General features: G+C 47.7%; 1 protein-coding gene across 26 annotated transcripts in view; it reads left to right on the top strand.

Annotated features, from left to right (window-relative positions):
• Positions 1-597: 597 nt before the first annotated feature.
• TPM1 (tropomyosin 1) overlaps positions 598-19,809 on the top strand; it is a 29,547-nt gene continuing 10,335 nt past the window's right edge. For 4 of the 26 annotated variants that reach the window (XM_032175971.2, XM_032175974.2, XM_032175967.2 and 1 more), the window contains exons 1-5: positions 6,429-6,647; positions 14,954-15,087; positions 17,847-17,964; positions 19,150-19,220; positions 19,478-19,553. In XM_032175971.2, coding sequence (XP_032031862.2) covers positions 6,516-6,647; positions 14,954-15,087; positions 17,847-17,964; positions 19,150-19,220; positions 19,478-19,553 — 531 coding nt within the window. In that variant the 5' untranslated portion in view covers positions 6,429-6,515. Of the gene's footprint in view, positions 870-1,634; positions 1,761-1,951; positions 2,078-6,428; positions 6,648-14,953; positions 15,088-17,846; positions 17,965-19,149; positions 19,221-19,477; positions 19,554-19,809 lie in introns of those variants that run through there. The other 22 variants (XM_032175969.2, XM_032175973.2, XM_032175966.2 and 19 more) reach the window with 16 other exon arrangements.

The following is a 19,809-nucleotide window of genomic DNA, read 5'->3' as shown; positions in this document are numbered from 1 at the left end:
GCGCCCGCAGAGAAAGTCTCAAGAGCCGCCCCAGGCGTTCTCCCACGTTCTCCCTTTCTCTGCTCCAGTTGTTTCCAGAGCGTGAGCGCGCAGGATGACACCTGGCTGGCTGAGAGCTGCCGGGGAGGCGCTGGCGGGTGCCGAGAGCACATTGGCCCTGACGCGGGGCGCGGCACTGCTGGGAAGCCCCCGGGCCTTTGGCTAAGCGCGCCGGGGGACGGCCCAGGGGGGCGACGCGCATCCACCACCTGGTCCGCGCTGTCCCGGCCTCCGGCAGCTCAGGGCGGGCTCGGTTGGGGACCCTAATGGCTGGGTGCTGGCCCTGGGAGAAGGGGGCGCGGAGGGCGGAGGGTTGCGCCTCGGCCCCAGCTCGGCCCCAACGCCCTCTCCCTGGCGCGCAGGTTTAGAAACAGGGCGGCCTCGCCCGGCCGCAGCCTCGGCGGCTCGGGTCCCCATATATAGTCATATCCACCGTCAACTGGGAGGCCGGCGGCCGGCAGCGAATGGGCGAGCGGCCCCCGCGGGAGGAGCAGGGAGGGGGCACGGGGCGGAGGGAGGAGAGGAGGAAGGGGGGCAGGAGAAAAAAGCTTTTCCAAAAAAGTATTGGCTGTCTTGAGGAATGCGGTCGCCCCCTTGGGAAAGTACATATCTGGGAGCAGCAGGCGGCTCCGCGCTCGCACTCCCGCTCCTCCGCCCGACCGCGCGCTCGCCCCGCCGCTCCTGCCGCAGCCCCAGGGCCCCTCGCCGCCGCCACCATGGACGCCATCAAGAAGAAGATGCAGATGCTGAAGCTCGACAAGGAGAACGCCTTGGATCGAGCTGAGCAGGCGGAGGCCGACAAGAAGGCGGCGGAAGACAGGAGCAAGCAGGTCTGCGCCTCCCCGGCCCTGCGCCCGCGCCCAGAGCGCCGGGACTCGAGCCTGGCACCCCCGGCTGGATCCCCACCCCGAGGACTCGGGGAGCCACCACCCTACCCTCACCACCACCCAGGGCGGCCAGGGCGCGCGTCTGGAAAGAAGGAAGGGAAACGCAAGAGCCAGGCTTAGTCTAACTTTGTAGTCTGGTCTGAGGACGCTTATTTCCCTTCTCTGGTTCTCATGGCCCGCGAAGTCAAGTCCTAGAGGCGCTTTATTCTCAGGACTGGGAATCAGTTTGGGGGAGGGAGGAGGACACCCGGTTCCTGGGGACGTTTGAAGGAAGGGCGAGGGATGGAGAAAGGGGGTCGAGTAACTCAAGTGTTAGAAGTTCTTTGACTTTTGACTGGGGAGAAAGGAACCTTAAACTTGGGGAGGAGAGGGGAGTCCTGGAGTTGTTACCTAAGAACAAAGATGGGACGGAATGGAGGCTACAGCCCGAAAGCCAGGCCAGCAGTGGCGTTCTTCTGTGTCCCCAAGTAGTGGACTTGAGCCCGCTGAGACCTCGGCAGGAGTCTCGTCCCAGGGCAGGTGGGTGTGCGGGGGGAGCCGCGGAGCGGTTCCAGCTCGGGTAAAGAGGAAGTTACCTCGGGTCCTTTGCACTCCAACTCGGCGGCGCCCCGAGCCCGAGGGGCCCCAGCCAACCCGACGCCCGTGTATTGTGTGTGTCTAACACCCGGTCCGTGCCGGCCGGCCGCGCCCGCCCGCCGCTGCCCCCAGCTCGAGGAGGACATCGCGGCCAAGGAGAAGTTGCTGCGGGTGTCGGAGGACGAGCGGGACCGGGTGCTGGAGGAGCTGCACAAGGCGGAGGACAGCCTCCTGGCCGCCGAAGAGGCCGCCGCCAAGGTACCCGGGGCGCGCGGCACGGCGTGGCGCACGAATGGCTAACTCTTTCTCTTTCTCTCTCTCCCTCCCTGTCTTTCCCTCTGTCTCTCCCGCTGTCCCTGTCCTTCTGGTTCTGTGCACCCACACCCCTCCCTTTCGGGATCACGCTGCCTGCTGCACCCCCCTCCCTGTACCCCCTGGCCAACTCCCAGCTGGAAGATGAGCTGGTGTCACTGCAAAAGAAACTCAAGGGCACCGAAGATGAACTGGACAAATACTCCGAGGCTCTCAAAGATGCCCAGGAGAAGCTGGAGCTGGCAGAGAAAAAGGCCACCGACGTAAGTGCACGCTCACACTGCTTCCCTCACCTCTTGCCTGCGTGGCCACTCTGGGGTCACCACAGGGCTGGAGAGCAATGGAGGAAGGTTACCTTTTCCTGCTGGACACCTGCACACAGCCCTGGCATGGCCCAGAGCATTGGATGCCGCCTCTGACTGCTACTGCACACATTCATTTATATTTCATCCACTCCTCTCTTCTTCTCCTTTCCTTTACCTCCCTGGGGGTGGAGGTGGGTGGATGAGAGGCTGGGAGAATAGAGCAGCTGAAATTGGACTCTGGAGGTGAACTTCACCTCCCTGGTGACAGAAAACCCTTGAGGTGTCATCACCAAGGTTTGTGTAGAGAATGCCAGGTTTTCTTCACTTTCCTTTTGCCATCTCCAGTGGGTGGGAAGTTCTGGGTTTGGTGGTGGGTCTAGTCAGGGTTCAGAGAACCTGGCCTGTAAATGAACGAAATGACACAGCGGCACTTTTACTTAGAAGGCTGCACTTCATGGTGGGGCACAGAGACACTTTGAGGCTTCCTTTCTCACTAGCGTAAGCCTTAATCCACCCCTTAAGATCTGCCTGGGAAGATGATACTTGCTTGGGTCTGCAGTCTGAAGGCACTAGATCCAGAAAGTAAGCTGTGAGTTATATATAGCTCAGTGCTTTATATGGTATAGTGAGCTAGCTGCCCCCTGCCCCTCCTGCTGTCCCCGCCCCCACCTGTCAGCCTTCTGACAACCACCACATAGTTGCAGGGGTGATGCACACAGCTAAGGCTCTCCTAAGCTCTTTGTCCACTGCCCTTTGGAAGCGTTTTAATTGAGGGCTTGCCTCTTCTGCCTCGGAAAGTCAAGCCAAAGGACCAACTTCTTTTCACACCATTGGATTCCATTCTAAAAGCTAATTAAGCCTAGAGGCCCAATTAGAAAAGAATTCCTTGAGAAGTTGGTAACAATTCCAAGAATGTGTGAGCACCAGGGAAAGCTATGCCAGCAATTGAAACACCAAGAGCAATAGCAGACTTTTTTATATGAAAGTAACATGCAAATAACTGAAGGGCTTCGGGTCTTGAAATTAGTAAAGTCTTTTGTAGCATGAAAGGCTTGAGATGCATATCCAGGTGTGCTTTGTAAATGAGAACTCCAGAGAGGACATTTAGAATCTGACAAAAAGAAATTTTCAGTGAAAATCAGGGTTCCTGGAAAGGGGATTTGGGGGAAGCACTGATTTCACTAAAACATTTAAATTCTAAACTACCTGGCTTTGGAAAAAGAGCCAAAAACCATATATAACTCTGAGCCTACTTTGTATAATGCAGGTCAGATGCCTGCTCTATATATGGCTAAATGGAAGATGCCTGCCTCCTGCAAATTCTCCAGCAGGACGTTTATTTAGCTTTTTCAAAAGAGCTGCTAATAGATCAAGGAAAGATATTCCTTATAAGGAAAAGAATGCAGAGAATTTGAAAATAGCCCAGTGAGACTGAAGGCAAGAGGAAGAAAAAGGTTATTACAATTCTTAAGGAAAAAAAATAGGATAATAATTATTGTAACTGTGTTGTGCTAACATGTCTTTATTGAAAAGTCTTGTTGAAGGGAGCACTGGAATGGGGTGGGGCAGAAATGGGAAAGAAGTTATTTAAAGTCAGCTGGTGTGGGAAGCAGCAGGGGAGGGAGCTTCTTGAATCTTGTTTTGGTTATTTTTCCCACTGGGAAACTGCCCCTAAATCTGGCATATGTGGCTTTTTTGGTAGTGTATTGATCACATTCCCTCTTAGGTCACTTTAGGTTGTCTGGAGTTTGGAGCCCGTAGGAATATTGAAGAAGTTAGTGAAGAAATGCTACACAGTCATTTGTTGATTAACGAAGGGGGATAAGGTCTGAGACATGTGTCATTAGGTGATTTCTTCATTGTGCAAACACCATAGAGTGTATGGTACTTACACAAACCTAGAGGGTATAGCCTACTAAACACCTAGGCTACAAACGTGTACAGTATGTTACCGTACTGAATACTGTCAACAATTGTAACACAAATCACCAGGCGATAGGAATTTTTTAGTTCTATTATAATCTTATGAGGCTACTCTCATATATGCAGCCCCTCATTGACCAAAACATCATTATGCAGTGCATGACCATATTGAGAGTGGTAGTTTTTTATTTACTAAAAAATAGTCAAAACTTGAGGAGGAAGAGACAGATGTCACTAGAAAACGGGAGAGGGTGAGGGAGAAGTCAGCTTCCTGAGGTGGAATCACATTACCTTTGGGATTAGGACATTTCACTGTCATTATTCACCAGTGTAAAACACTTTTACATTTTTCTACTATTATTACTAAAAACATTTTTCTACTACTTTACCGATGTACTTTACAAATCCTATTCTGGAAGTGGGCTCTTCCTAGCTTAGAAGATTGTCATTCAGGAGTAGTATCCCTGATGGTCTTGTTTCGAATTTTGTGTTGTCTTTCCACCTAAGTCAAAAGTGAGGCTGAAGGGGATCGAAGACTCCATTTTTTTCTGGTCCCCAATCTCCTCCCCAGTAACTGTGATATATCTGATATTTATAGCATGTGAGTCTTTATCCCTTTGTAGGTCTTTACTTCTTAACTTAGGGATTCTCAACCTTCTCTAAACATAATCACTTAGGGAGCTTTTAAAACCCAAAGTTAGGATGCACCCAAGGCCAGTTAAATCAGAATCCCTGGGGATGCAACCCAGGCGGCAGCATTTAAAAAATACCCAAGTGATTCCAACCTACAGACAAGGATGAGAAAACTCTCCCAAACTCTTGTATAATGACATCGGCATGAAAATGAACTCACCTGAAACTGACTTTCCCAGGACATTAAGTCACTAGTTGGCTGCTTAGGGCACTTCCCAGTGTCCAGCAGTTTCCTGGCTGCTCCTGGAGGCTCGCAGACACCCGGTTCCCCCATTCTCAATGTTGGAGGCCCACAGTCTCTGCACTTAGGGGACCAGCTGTAACCTCCCCGCCTGACCAGATGAACCGCGGGGAAACAAAGTGAGAAGCTCCCACCTACAGGATGCAAGGACCCAAGCTGGGATTTGTGAGGGTCTCAGCAGAGGCTGTGAGGAGCTCCACAGAAAATGAGTCAGGAAAGCAAAAGTTCCTTGTCAGGGCTTGGAGGAGGAGAGGGTTGTCAAGCATGTTTTCTTTATTATTCCCACACATAGGGAGCTGGCTTTAAGAGCTTTCTGTGACAAACCTGAGGAGAAAAAGCCCTGAGACTTAGAAGGCATTTAAGAATACAGCCCAAGGGGGAAATCGGTGGAGACTGTATCTGCGGTGGTTTTCTCCACCTGTAGCCAGAGGCTGTCTCATGGGGTTCTGTGGCTCTCCTTGGGGTGCCTTTTAAAGGCACCCCAGTCCATCCCAGGACTGACTGGATTCCAGGAGATCTCAGAGGCTGGTCTGACACCAAAGAAGGCTGTAAAGAGAAAAGACCATTTGGATGACTGTTTTCATGGAAAGTGAGCCCTGGGGAGGTTGGCCTGAGATCACACAGCTGATTACGGGCCTCAGCCTGACTTAAAACAGTGCTTGTGTATTTCTTAATCGTAGCTATCATTTGAGTTTTTAACTATGTACAAGGTATTGTGCTAAGCGCTTTATAGTCCTTCATCATTCTCATAGCAGCCCCATGGGGAAAGTACTATTATTATTCCCACTTTTACAGATGACGCCCAGAGAAGACAAGTTATTTGTCCGAAGTCACGCAGCAGGAAACTAGGAGCCAGATTCAACGTAGGAAAACTGCATTTAGAACAGGAGGTCTAACCACTGTGCTCTACATGTGGGTGGTTTTCACTTCGTGAAGTTTTGGGGAATGGGGGTAGTGCTGGGGTTATAATCTTGCGGTTGGGATCAGGCCCTTTAGGACATATTCCGGCCCCATACCCGCCGCTCAGCTTCTCTGGCTCCTGGGCATGGGAATCTGGACTCGGGAGCGGAGCGCTCCCGAGGCCAGCAGGTGTCGCTATTGCCCTTAGCAGGCAGCTTCGTTACCCCGGGTCACCACGGCGCCGGGGAGGGGCCCTAGAAGTGGAAGCCAGAGCCCTCGTGCAGTGGCCTCCCGGAGCGCCCAGCTCACCAGGTACCCCTGCAGCGCGCTGGGCGCGCCTTTCTCCCCGCCGCCGCGAGCATGCGCAGTGCCCCCGGCCGGTCCCGGGTCCGCGGCGCGCGCCCCGCCCAGCCGTGCCCGCCCCCGGCGCTCGCGCGCCCGCCTGCGGTTTGTCTGCGCAGCCCTGGAGGCCGCGACTTCCGGACTGCTCCTGGCCGCAGGGGGCGCCGCCGTCGCACAGAGAGGCCTGGGCGGGGCGGACCGGCGCTGGGCAGCCAGGACAGCTGCGGCAGCCGGGTCCGCAGGGCAGCAGCCGGCCTCTCCCACTGCAGCCCTCCCGCCCGCCTACTGTCCGGCGCGATGGCGGGGAGTAGCTCGCTGGAGGCGGTACGGAGGAAGATCCGGAGCCTGCAGGAGCAGGCGGACGCCGCAGAGGAGCGCGCGGGCACCCTGCAGCGCGAGCTGGACCACGAGAGGAAGCTGAGGGAGACCGTAAGGGACCCACCCATCACCCCGCAGCCCCCAGAGGCGCATCCTCCCCGGGCAGCCCCGCGGCGCCCCGCAGGGCCCTCCTGCATGCCCCCCCTGCAGGCCCCCATCCCTCGTCCCCACGCCTCCAGGGCGCACCTGGCGCACCTGGGCCAGCTGGCGGCGGGCTCTGGGGAGGGGCCCGGCCTGTTCTCCTCAGCCTTTGCTTTCCGTCTCGCTGATCCAAAGTAAACGCTCCCAGGGGAAACAGGGGTGGTGTTGAGAAGGTTCTGGAAGGAGCATTTTCCCAGGAAGGGTCTGTTTCTGGGGTGGTGGCTTTCGGTCGTGTTTTTGCGTCCCCAGGAGGTCCCCTTTGCGCTGCTGGCTTGCTTTACTCTGAGAGTGGAGAGGAAGGAGGTCCTTCCTCTTGGAGATCCGTACCTTTGGGAAGGGGCGACGCGAGGTCAAGTGGGAGAGGCACTGTGGACTTGGGGCCCGGGGATGCTACACTCCGCCGTTCCCGTCGACCCTGTGGTTTCCCGGAGGCCTGTGTCTCCGAGGCGGTAGAGAGACATTGACAGCTTGACAGCGCCGCGTTATGCTGGAAGAGCTAACATATAGTGCAAAACCCTTCACCCTTCCCTTTTTTCAGCAGTCCTCCTCCCCTTTTCTCTCATACAGATAGATAATCCTTTGTTACCAAGTCTTGGAAAAAGTTGGCGAAATGTCAACAGTTATTGGGTGTATTCTCTTGCGGGCTTCCCCTCCCCCTTGTTAAATGTAATACCTGGCTTCCTTCCTTTCTTCTAAGGCAAATGTATCCAGCAAACAGGAACAGGATTTCAGAGGTAGTCTAGTATTTGTTATTTGTCGATTTTGTGTGTGTGTGTTTTTAATCAAGATACTGAAACAAACACCTTGGGAATTTTATGACAAGCGGTAGTATGATGTCCTGCTGTGCTTAATATACGGGGCTGTTCTGAGTTGAGTAAATCGTTCTGGTTAAGTGTTTGTAAATGGCTGTATGGATGGCCACAGAAACTTCAAGACCTGAAATGGACCTCTTCAGAGGAAAGCTCAACTAGAGAAAGTTTCAGATAAAATACAAGCAGGAATAAGGAAATCAATGGGCAAAAGATAATTCTCAGTATTTGCTTTATAGGACGAGTCAGCGAAAGTCCTGTGGATTTCCCTGAACTTGACTGGGTGGTAAACTAATTCCGACTCCCTAACTGGCTAGTAGCTGTCCTTGGACCGTTAGAACTATATAGAATATGATGGATAAGAACAAGAACTTTGGACCCAGACTGTCAGAACTTGAATCCTGGCTCCACTACTTACTAGCAGTGGGCAAGTTACTTAACCTCTGTGTTTCAGTTCCCTCTGTGTAAAGTGTGGATAGTAACAGCATCTATCTGTCGGTTAAAGGAGTTACTATGTAAAGACAGTACACTGGTGCTTGGCGCAAAAGGGTAAGTGCTGTGTGCCCGCTGTCATTAAAACTGCACAGCCCTGGCAGCCCAGTGCTCCTTCACCTTCAGTTCCCCACCCAGCAAGGGGTCTTAAAGATGGCTTGCTCATTTCATGACATCGTAAAACACTTCATTTACTGCTTTTAATCAACATTTGTTGGGGCGGGGGGCTTGAATGAAGAGGAAGTGGGCAGGCTGGTAGGCATGTTTGATGGGTTGAAGTGGTATCAGTGGTAGAAGTCTGAGGTCTCCTCACCCTGCTAAGAAAGAGTATGTGTGACCCTATGCGGGAGAGCCTTGTATTGACTCCTGGCCTGGTGATTGATGTTAGACACAAAAGATAAATTTTATGAAGGGCACATTATTACTTTTATTCTTACCTTCTCTTTTGCGCATCGTTTTTATAACAGAACTCTTCCTGTGCCAGTTGGCTAAAGATAATACTTTCATTCTTTTCATGGCTTTATATCAAAAGTGGTTTAAGTAGTTTCAATTTTTTAAGTAATCTTTGCAAACAATCTACCTGGGTGATTGATTGAACACAGAACCTTTTAAGACAGCAACTTGAGGACTGGATCAGACCATTGAAGAGAGACTTTCAGGCTGCAAGTTGTTCTTAACTTCTGAAATTGGAACTTAAATGTAGCTAACTTAGGTATTTAGATGTAGCTTGGGCTGTGAGTTAAGCTAGCAGTAACAGTTTCTTTTGGCAGCAAAGATAAAGGTTTAGTGACAAAACCATCAGCCACTGCAAAAAATATTTGACCAGAGAGTTGGCCTAAATTCAAATACTCAGACTGTAGTTAATAGGCCCTATTAAACCAGCCCTTACCTCGGAAAAAGCAGCCATCCCTTACTTCCTCCTAGTCTGTGTTTGCAAGGTGTGTGGATCCTTCAAAATGTTGGAATGAGGCTACCTTTGCTTGACATGATTAATTCCAGATCTTGTGACCCACTAAGGTTTTGTTTGCTTTTTTCATTATTTAAAAAAAAAAAGGCAAGAAGAATCTTCCTTTCTGAGTAGTATCCCCCAAACAAGGAGACAGGGAGTTGTGGCCAGAAGGTTCTTAATTAGTAACATGATTAAATCATGGGAAATAACCAATTTACAAAAATTCCCAGCACTTTCCCTCTTTACACTTGGTAAATATTTCTGGGATAGGAAAACTGAGGGTGCATTTTGTGCTTGCATTGGCACTCCCAGAGTGGCTGTAACTGGAATGTATACTCTCGATTTCTGCTTTCATATGTAGGCAAGGCAGAGGCACTACAATGCCTTGTTCATGTCTGTTCTCCCTCATTATACAAATATGCCTCATAAATTATGGGCTTTGGCACACACAGAGGAGGTTGTGTTTATCTGTTATCCATGGGAGTGCCCCTTAATGTCATCAGTGTTTTTTTTTTTTTTTCCCCTTTCCTTACCATATAAGGGCAGAAGTTTAGCTTGGCTGTGGTCACTTGGTCTTACACAGCAAGTTGGGTGAAACTTTCGTATAACGACAGTTTGCATGAAATAAAAAGACCTGACCTTTGATCATCCCAAGTTCCACTCCGGTTCAGTCAGGACTTTGGAAACATATTCCAGAGGATTGATTTCTAGAATATAATATTCTCCCACCAGTATTTTTTCTTAATAACCTTAACTGGAATACTTTTTTAAAAAGTAAAAGTCACTGCCATTTTTAATTTTCTGTTGTTGTATTGGCTAAAACATCTGGATTTCATGAAAATCTAGGCCTCATAAAAGTTTTTTTTTTTTTTGCAAATCTGATTTGGGATAATATTATACTATGGTGGGGTGGGCATGCCCTTGATTTCTATATAGTACCATGTTGGGGTGGGGGAATGGGGTGCATGCCCTTGGGCTGTTACCTTAGAGGAGGGTCATTTGCATTATAAGGCACCTCAAGTACAGAGCACCAGGAAGTTACTTAAGAACAGATCTGCAGGAGGACATTGGTAGCCTTTGCTAATACAGCAGTCTCTTTTTTGAGTGGTTCATTAATTGTTAGAACACAATAGTACTTTTGAAATAAAAGAAACTAGCATCCCAAATTGAAAGACTTCACTGGCAATCAGCACATGGGCTGCTGTTGGAAGAAAGCTAACTTGGCTGCGTGTGGTGGCTCACGCCTCTAATCTCAACACTTGGGGCGGCCGAGACGGGTGGATCACCTGAGGTCAGCAGTTCGAGACTAGCCTAGCCAACTGGCAAAATCCCATCTCTACTAAAAATACAGCAATTAGCCGAGCATGGTGTCACGTGCCTGTAATCCTTGCTACTGGGGAGGCTGAGGCAGGAGAATCGCTTGAACCTGGGAGGCGGAGGTTGCAGTGAGCCGCGGTCACGCCACTGTACTCCAGCCTGGGAGACAGAGCTAGACTCCATCTCAAAAAAAAAAAAAAAAAGAAGAAGAAGAAAACTAACTCAGTACACTAAGAGTGATTTACATGCCTGCAAATAATTTGTGTCTGGGGTCTTGACCCTCCCCAAATGCCTTGTTATTTATATCTCTGCTTTTAAACAACAGATGGTCATGCGTCTGTGGGCTTGTACCGGCAGAGGCAACAGCAGGTCCTTAAGACTCCCCAGGTGCCATGATGAAAAGAACCTTAGAAATATTGAAATAACCTCAAAACTTAGAAAAAAAAAATACCAGAAATAAAAGCTAGTAAAGGTGAGAGGTGTGGGGCTTTTGGAACATAGAGCATAATAAATCAGAATAAAAAGTAAAAATAAGAAAGAGAAAAAAGTGGCCCTGATTAAATTACAAAATTAAGCATATCTTGAATTCTAATGAACCAAACAAAAATTCTACTAGGCCAGTATAATAGGGCCTGCAGAGCCTGTCATGGGTTCAGGGTTTTCCCATAAAGATAGGTTTACCTCAGATACTACTCCCAGGTCCTAGCTTTAACCTCAAAGCCCCTCTGCCTGTCCTGCTCTGAAACCTCTGGGGCAGTAGGCATTGACTTCTGGGCTAGGGAGTAAATGTTCCATGTCCTTATGTGAGCTTCCTATTACCCATTAGCATTGTTTTATGAAGTTTTCAATTTTATATCCTGTGTAATTTCAAAAAGATTGTGATAATCACTTTAGCGGATGATTTGCATTGCAGGAACTGTTCTCCTAGTCCTGGTTAGGATCTGTGCCTGAGGCCTTTCTTGGGGAGTTGGGGTGGGGGCTGGAGAACATCTCAATATGATGTCAGAAGAGATAAAGACCACAGGAGTGAGAACTGCCAGTTCCAAGGTTTCCATGATGTTCCGGGAAGCCAGGAGAAGTGACATAGTGGAGAGCCAGCATGCCGGGAGCCTAGTGACTTGTATTTTAGTCCTGTCTCCCACTGATAGCTATATGGCCTCCACATACTTCTGTGCCCAGGGTCAGAGTTCCCTCCTGCTGCCTCTTTTTAGTCAAGAGCTAGAAGAATGGCCAGCTTCTTTGGGTGGTGGCAAAGGGGATTATTTATAGTATAGATTCCTGCCCTCCCCCTTTGACCTCCTGAATCAGAATCTCTAGGGACAGAGCCTGGAAGTTTGATTTTTTTTTTTTTTTTTTTGAGACAGAGTCTTGCTCTGTCACCCAGGCTGGAGTGCAGTGGCATGATCTCAGCTCACTGCAATCTCTGCCTCCCGGGTTCAAGCGATTCTCCTGTCTCAGCCTCCTGAGTAGCTGGGATTACAGGCACGTGCCACCATGCCTGGCTAATTTTTGTGTTTTTTGTAGAGACGGGGTTTCACCATGTTGGTCAGGCTGGTCTCAAACTCCTGACCTCATGATCGCCCACCTCGGCCTCCCAAAGTGCTGGGATTACAGGCATGAGCCACAGTGCCCAGCTGAAAGTTGATTTTTTTTTTTAATGCTCATCTCTGAGTTGATTCTGACACTCAGCCACTTGTGGGAATTGCTGATCTGGACAATACCTAGGGATCCTTCTAGCTAAAAAATTGAGACCCTATTTTTTGGATTTACAGGGCCTCCTCAGGAAGGGGCAGCCACTCTCAGGTCTGCTGTGTGTGCCCTACCATTCCTGCCACTGTATCACAAACTGGCACCTAGAAACGGGTCTCCATGCCCAGTCGTTGCTGGGGCACCCTGTACGAAGCCCTGCTGGCTGGTATTCCTGTAGGACATACTCTCTGATGTCCGGGAGTCTGAGGTTCTACAGAATGCCCCTGGGGAAACACAGGAGTGGCATTTAGACAACAGCATTCTGTAAACACAGTGCCAAGAGCTAAGGGAAAGAATGGGGGTGGGAGTGATCGGAGGGAAGATACAGATGGATTGGTGGGGGCCCTTTGGGTAGGAAGATCTCATGTGCAAGGCTGGAATGAACACGAGGTGCTGTCTCCTTCCTTTCTGGTGACTCAGCTGTGTGGGGAGCTGGGGATAGAGACCTGTCACCCAGAGGGTTCTTTCCCCAAAGCGTAAACAGTCATCTTTCTGTGAGTACAAAGTCCTTGAGGTTTAGGCCCAGATCTAAAGCAGAGCAGAGAACTTGGAACTTGGTAGCCACAAAAAGGTTTTGAAAATCTTGCTGGCATTGCTCTAATAGGCCATAGCCTCTGTAACAAGGATATTTGCCATCATATTGAAAATGATAAGAAAGGGGGAAAGAAAAGAAAGCGTACAGTGCTTTTGAGTACATAACCTAGACACTCTATGGAGACTGTTTGTTGTTGTAGAGCTTTTGGTTTGTGTGCTCGGTTTTTTGGTATGGTTTTAAATTTTGTTTTGTTTTGTTTGCCCTTTGTTTTTGCTTCAGCTTTGAGTTCCCCCCCAACCCTCAAAAGGAATAGAATTTTACTGGAAAATGAAAATATGGAAAAATGAAGAAATCTTACCTGACCCAAAAGTATATCCTTAATATATACATCCTTCCAGTAATAGTAATAAAAATTAAAAAAAAAGCCTAATGGTTTTTTAAAAGATACTTTCCTATAATTAAGAGATTCGTTATCCTATTACCCTCACCCTTCAATACACACACACACCAGAAACAACAGTTGTCTGCCAGTAATTCCTAGCTGGGCCCAGTTACCAGCTGTGCACTGATAATGGTTTACTTTGTAGGCAGTACCGTTGTAAATGCCCTTCCTCTGATTTATTTCACATTTGCCCTGCTCCCTGCCTCCATCAACCAATTACTACATTTTTGTCAAGATAAAAGTGTATTTACATGTTTTTATAGAGTCCTTCACCGTGGTTGGAGATGCCCTACTCACCTCTCTTCCCAGATAAAACTTGGCCTTTAAAACCTTACAAATCTAGATGAGCAAAGAGCTGAAGGTTCTCAGATTCCTTTGATTAAAGACTATGACCACAGTCTCTAACTACATTTGCATTTCCAACTCTGTATTGTGGATCCATAAGCTGAGAATGTTGCTTTTATTAAAATTAGGTTGGTTTTACTCATCTTATTGAGCCCATACTCTGTGCAGAGAACTGTGAGTTCTCTGGATGTGAGCAGCTTACAGTTCAATGACAAAGACAGGGCTGTACGTAGAGAAATTTGTTATCCTATTACCGTGGGTCCCTAAGTGTGTATTGTAATTTCTAGAAAACTCCTAAGTGTTCTGAAAACCCCACCACCCCTTAGTGAACATACATTCAAAGTGGATGAGGATATTGTACCTGATTAGTAAATTCCATCTCCCACTTCCATGCACAGTATTTTAACAGCCACCAGTGCAAGTGTGTATAATGGACCATCATAGTCTTATAAGTGTTCTGAGGCTCATAGCAACAATTTCTTATGACAGGAAAGAAATCATTGCCTCTCAAAGAAACCAACATTTTATTTCAGTGACAGATACCAAGTAAAAACAGTACTTGTATTATTTTTCTTTTTAGGAGTTTGATACTTTTCTTGTATTAACCTTGACTTCAAAGAAAAATCATAGGCTTACATCAGAAACACTTGGGAAATTTGTCTTGGCTCTGTTCCAATGAGGCCAGTTATTCTAAAAGGGGTTACTGGATTGTGTTGGGCCTTCATGTGGTGTGTATTTTAGAACCACTGAATTTTAAACTATTTTAGTTCCTTTGTAAGGATCCTTTGATAAAGTGGCTAGAAGAAAAGAGTTGAGTGAAACTCTTGAGTCCGATTTCTGGCTGTACTGCTATTGTCTTACATGGCTGAGCCTGGGTAAGTCTTGTCTCAGTTCACACTTCAGGCTCCCAGTGAGTGAGGTGGCCGTGATGACTCTCTTGTTTAACAGGCAAGTAAAGCCAGGGTGTTGAAATCTACGGAAGCGGGCTGGGCGCGGTGGCTCACGCCTGTAATCCCAGCACTTTGGGAGGCCCAGGCGGCTGGATCACGAGGTCAGGAGATCGAGACCATCCTGGCTAACACGGTGAAACCCCGTCTTTACTAAAAATACAAAAAAATTAGCCGGGCGTTGTGGCGGGCGCCTGTAGTCCCAGCTACTCGGGAGGCTGAGGCAGGAGAATGGCGTGAATCCAGGAGGCAGAGTTTGCAGTGAGCTGAGATCGTGCCACTGCACTCCAGCCTGGGTGATAGAGCGAGACCCTGTCTCAAAAAAAAAAAAAAAAAAAATCTACGGAAGAAAGGAACCATGTGAAAGAGCGTTTGCTAATGATCTGTCTGCCTGATGAGAATTGTGTGTATAGATTTGTGTATACACAAATATGGATGTTCACTGTATAAATCAATGTATAAATGTGTCCAAGAACTCCGGAGTTGACGAGGGCTTGTAATGCACTTAAAGGTAGCTCACCATAAGACAGTCTTCCTGTCTGAAATCAGCATTGCAGTCCCAGCCGTTTCCTGAAGCTACCACCCTCACTTTCTCCCCAGCTCTGAAATGTTTTTCACTGTCTCTACCTAGGCTGAAGCCGATGTAGCTTCTCTGAACAGACGCATCCAGCTGGTTGAGGAAGAGTTGGATCGTGCCCAGGAGCGTCTGGCAACAGCTTTGCAAAAGCTGGAGGAAGCTGAGAAGGCAGCAGATGAGAGTGAGAGGTGAGAATGCCTCATCAGCCATCTTTTGCAGCTGCCTTTCCTGGTGGAATAAACCGGAGGGCTCCTGTGATGTTTGAGGTTTAAGAATTTTTTAGTCCCCTGGTGGTGGGATCATTTCCTCTATTGATCCCAGGTATAACACGGTTGGTTTTGTTCATTTAGCATTAGTGAAACACCTACTATGTCCAAAGCACTGTCCTAAGCCCTAAGGTTACAAAGAAGAAGAAGATCTTGTTCCTGCCCTCACAGAACTCACCATCTAATGAGGGAGACAGATATGTAAAGGAGAAATGTCAGGGATACAAGTTGGCCCTTTCACTCCTACTGACCACAGAGCAATTGTGCATTTTTTAAAGTATAACTTTATTTTATAATATACCAAGGAGGCTTAGGCCTAAATAAAGGAACTATGGACTATCAGTTGTCAAATAGCTTAACAAATAGGTGGAAGAAAAAACACAAAGCAGAAATATACTCTGCAAAAGTAAAATATTTTGGACTTGGTCTTTTTTTTTTTTTTTTTTTTTTTTTGAGACAGAGTCTGGCTCTGTCCCCCAGGCTGAAGTGCAGTGGCGCGATCTCGGCTCACTGCAACTCCGCCTCCTGGGTTCATGCCATTCTCCTGCCTCAGCCTCCTGAGTAGCTGGGACTACAGGCGCCCACCACCACGCCCTACTAATTTTCTTGTATTTTTAGTAGAGACAGGGTTTGACTATGTTGGCCAGGATGGTCTCCAACTCCTGACCTCGTGATCCGCCCACCTCGGCCTCCCAAAGTGCTAGGATTACAGGCTTGAGCCACCGCGCCTGGCCTGGACTTGGTCTTAATAATACGCACAAGACACGTGCACACAAATAGTCAGATGCTCATGTGTTCTGAGCCCACCTCCGCTGTAATCTGGCTCTAGCTGAATTACTACTCTAAGATTCAGCTTTGTGGTAGTAAAGGAAAGCATGGTTCATGTAGACCAGCACAGCCTTGTGTGGTCTAGAAGGCATTTTCCCTTATGCTCAACTGTTGGAAGTAAGGATTTGCCATATTGCATAGAAGTACTTCAAGAGAGACTCCATGAGGTGAGAGAGCATTCTGCCACTTGAGGGATGGCATAGCATGAAGGGGCTCAGAGCACTGAATGTGTATCTGTCTGTGCTGTGACCTGGGCAAGTGAATGCAGTCAGTCATCTTGTCCATTTCTCACTCTTTGAAGTGACCCTGCCAGCAGGTACCGAGTATAAAGAGTGATTTCAGATTTTAGGATTAAAGAAGATTTTCAGCTAAACTTTTTAGGCCATTATTCACCGCTGCTCAGTGTTTCTTCACTAACCAAGCATTTTGGACTTCTCTAAGATGACTAATCATCTCTTACATTGTACACATAAGAGCAGTTTTGTGGCTGACTTCTTTCTGAAATATACTTGTTAGTGTACCTTAAAGGCAGTCTGGTAATGTTAGACTTCAGAGTAAAGGGGACTTGGGAATCATTTAGTCCCTTACTTTTATAAATGAGAAAACTAGGGCTCAGAGGCTGATGTGACTTGCACCAAGGCTCACAGCGTATTTGTGGCTAAACCAAGACTCCGACCCAGATCTCCTCAACTGTATTCCAATGCTTCATCAAAAGATAGTGGGCTAGACGTGGTGGCTCACACTTGCAATCCCAGTACTTGAGGCCGAGGTGGGCAGATCACTTGAGGCCAGGGGTTTGAGACCAGCCTGGCTAATGTGGCATAACCCCTAAATCTACTAAAACATACAAAACTTAGCCAGGCATGGTGGTGCACACCTGTAATCCCAGCTACTCGGGAGGCTGAGGCAAAAGAATCGCTTGAACCCAGGAGGTGGAGGTTGCAGCGAGCCAAGATCACGCCACTGCACTCCAACCTGGGTGACAGAACGAGACTCTGTCTCAAAAAATAAAAATAAAAAAATAGTGGTTCACTTATACTGCCTACTTAAATTTTGATAAATGAATTCCATTTTACCTGACTTGTTATTCCATATATCTGTAAAATATCATAGGTCAGTTAGTTTTTTTCTGAAACATTACACCATGCTATAGGACCCTAATATACACCATGCCATGGGACCCTAATACACTCTGTGTAGAGGACAGTGTCAGACCTGTCTCCCAGCATTGCTGTCATGAAAGGGTTCCATTACAGGTAAAACTTAATTTGAAGCATTCAGTTGAACCATAGGAAATTGCCATTATTACTGGTCTGAAATGGTCAAATACCAGCATTTTTTGTGGGCTTAATAGTTTATTAAATCTAATATTAAGTCTAATATTTTTGCTTATGGGTGGCAGGGTACGAAGATTCTTTGTAGAAAGAGGTATATAAAGATAAGTTTGATTTTGTTCTAGCTTTGGTTCATGTGCAAGCTGAGGCTTCCCACAGGAAAGGCAAGAAATCTCATTATCTTTTTAATAGTAAATCATATTGGCTTTTCCGGTTTCATATCGCCAAGATTCAGACAGGTTCCTGACATGGTACCTTTCATCATTAATGTTAGATGCCTGATAGTTTCATCAGTACTCGAAGTGAGAGAGTTCATTCACAGTGAACAGAGAGAAATGTGTCTCTTTTTTCCACCTTTAGCTCTGGAGATTGTTGTTTCCTGGTTTGGAAAATAAAAGTAGCTCTGTGCTCTATTTTGGTCTACCACTTACACTAAGCCTCACAGGCCACAGAAGTGCAGTGTGCATTTGGGAAGATCAGCTCTAAGTCTTGGGTTTTCCTGCTTGTCTTTCTTTTCAGAGGCATGAAAGTCATTGAGAGTCGAGCCCAAAAAGATGAAGAAAAAATGGAAATTCAGGAGATCCAACTGAAAGAGGCCAAGCACATTGCTGAAGATGCCGACCGCAAATATGAAGAGGTCAGATCCTGGGGCCCAAAGCCTTGTGGACTCCCAGCAGTGGCCTTCAGGAGGCCAGGGAGCAATGCACAGTCTTGATTCCTGAGTGAGGCCATCTGCTTTGTTAGCAGAAATGGGTGGTTTTGAGAAGCAGAGTTCCTTTGTGTCCAGAAAACGGTTCTAATTTTAATCCTGCCAGGGGATCCCAGGCTTTATCAGGAAGCCGATCAGTAGCATTGGGAAGAAGGACCAAAACTCCTCTCCCCCAACCACAAAGACCCGGACAAAAGATCTTTGGCCAGAAGGGAGAGTTGGGCCCTGTGTCTTGTGAAAAGAGGCTCTCATGCTGTCATGGTGCAAGTCATTTCTTCCCAGAGTCACCTGGCACATCCAGATTGGGCAGCTTAGAGACCACAGACAGTTTCTCAGTGGATTCATGGAGGCCTCTCTCCTCAAGGGTGGTAGAAAACTATTATCAACGCAGGTTTTCCGCAGAATTTGCTCCTGGTCGTGTCCCCATGAAAACAGCCTCCTGCGATAAGAGGCAACATGATTATTAAGGTTTCTGTTTTTTCCTTATTGGATCACATCGTGGCTATCCTGAAACAGCATTGCACCTCCTTTTTATTATCATTATTACCTTCAGATTACACTATGCCCACAAGTTTTGATCTGCTTCAGAGGCTCCCTTCCTCTCTCTCATTCTTCCACTAAATAAAAATTTGATTTTGTCAATTATCTCACCAACTTGTCTCACGTTAGTGTCTCTTGTATTCTTCCTCTGCAGTAAGGAGGTAGATGCACAGATCAGCCATCAAATTGATGGAGTTCTTAGGTTTATTTTGTTTTCCTGGCAGCCCCCACCTTTTCAGTATATGTCTCATCCTACTGCTGTTTTTGAGATTGTGAATTTGTATTTTCTTCCTCCTTCCACATTTTGGTCTGGCTGCCGGTTCACCTAGGTCAGACTTCCAATTGAGACTGCCCAATCACAGCTAACTATTCTGAGTCAAAGCAGAAGCCTCTGATCTCTCTGCTGGCACTCCTAATAGAGAGTTGCTTCTCTCTGGTCTACCAGAAAGAGGATCATATTGTTTGTAGACAAAACCCTTAGCGCCTGATGGGATCTGATCTCTACCCCCATGCCCTCCCGTTACACAAAGCTTGCAAGACCCATGGTGTGTGTGTTGTGTTTTCCTGCTGCAGGTGGCCCGTAAGCTGGTCATCATTGAGAGCGACCTGGAACGTGCAGAGGAGCGAGCTGAGCTCTCAGAAGGGTAAGCGGGCCCGGCGCCAGGAGGCCACGAATGGGGTGCTGCAGAGCAGTGACTAAACAGCATGACCTTCTGGCAGCTGCACATTACCTGTTTCAGCTCCGGGCTCCTTTTGTGCTCATTTGATGTGAATGAGCCACGAGTATGGAACATGGAGGACTCGTGTGGGGTGTCTATGTATGAATGCGTGTATCACTGCATGCCTTACCTGCACACTGATTTTGTGAATGGCCTTGTGCATTTCCTGTGTCCACTAACAGCCAAGTCCGACAGCTGGAAGAACAATTAAGAATAATGGATCAGACCTTGAAAGCATTAATGGCTGCAGAGGATAAGGTACTGATGGCTCATATGTGGTTTTTAGGTTTAACTGCAACCCAGACGTCTTTCAGCTTCCAATGCCTACTGGTTCGTTTGGTATAACGACTGCACCTTCACCTCACCCTCTGCTATTTATATCTTGCTTTAAGTGCTTTCCCTTGGTCCTTTATGCTCCTTTGTTTTCCCTTCATAAATGCTCTTTGGGCAGCCAAAAAAGGAGCCAAATTATCGCACTTCTAAGTTGTTGGATTTTGTCACCCTGCCTTCTGCT

This window comes from Hylobates moloch, unplaced genomic scaffold (assembly GCF_009828535.3).
Source record: "Hylobates moloch isolate HMO894 unplaced genomic scaffold, HMol_V3 SCAFFOLD_14, whole genome shotgun sequence".
NCBI lineage: Eukaryota > Metazoa > Chordata > Mammalia > Primates > Hylobatidae > Hylobates > Hylobates moloch.
This window is presented reverse-complemented; position numbering and strand designations above follow the sequence as displayed.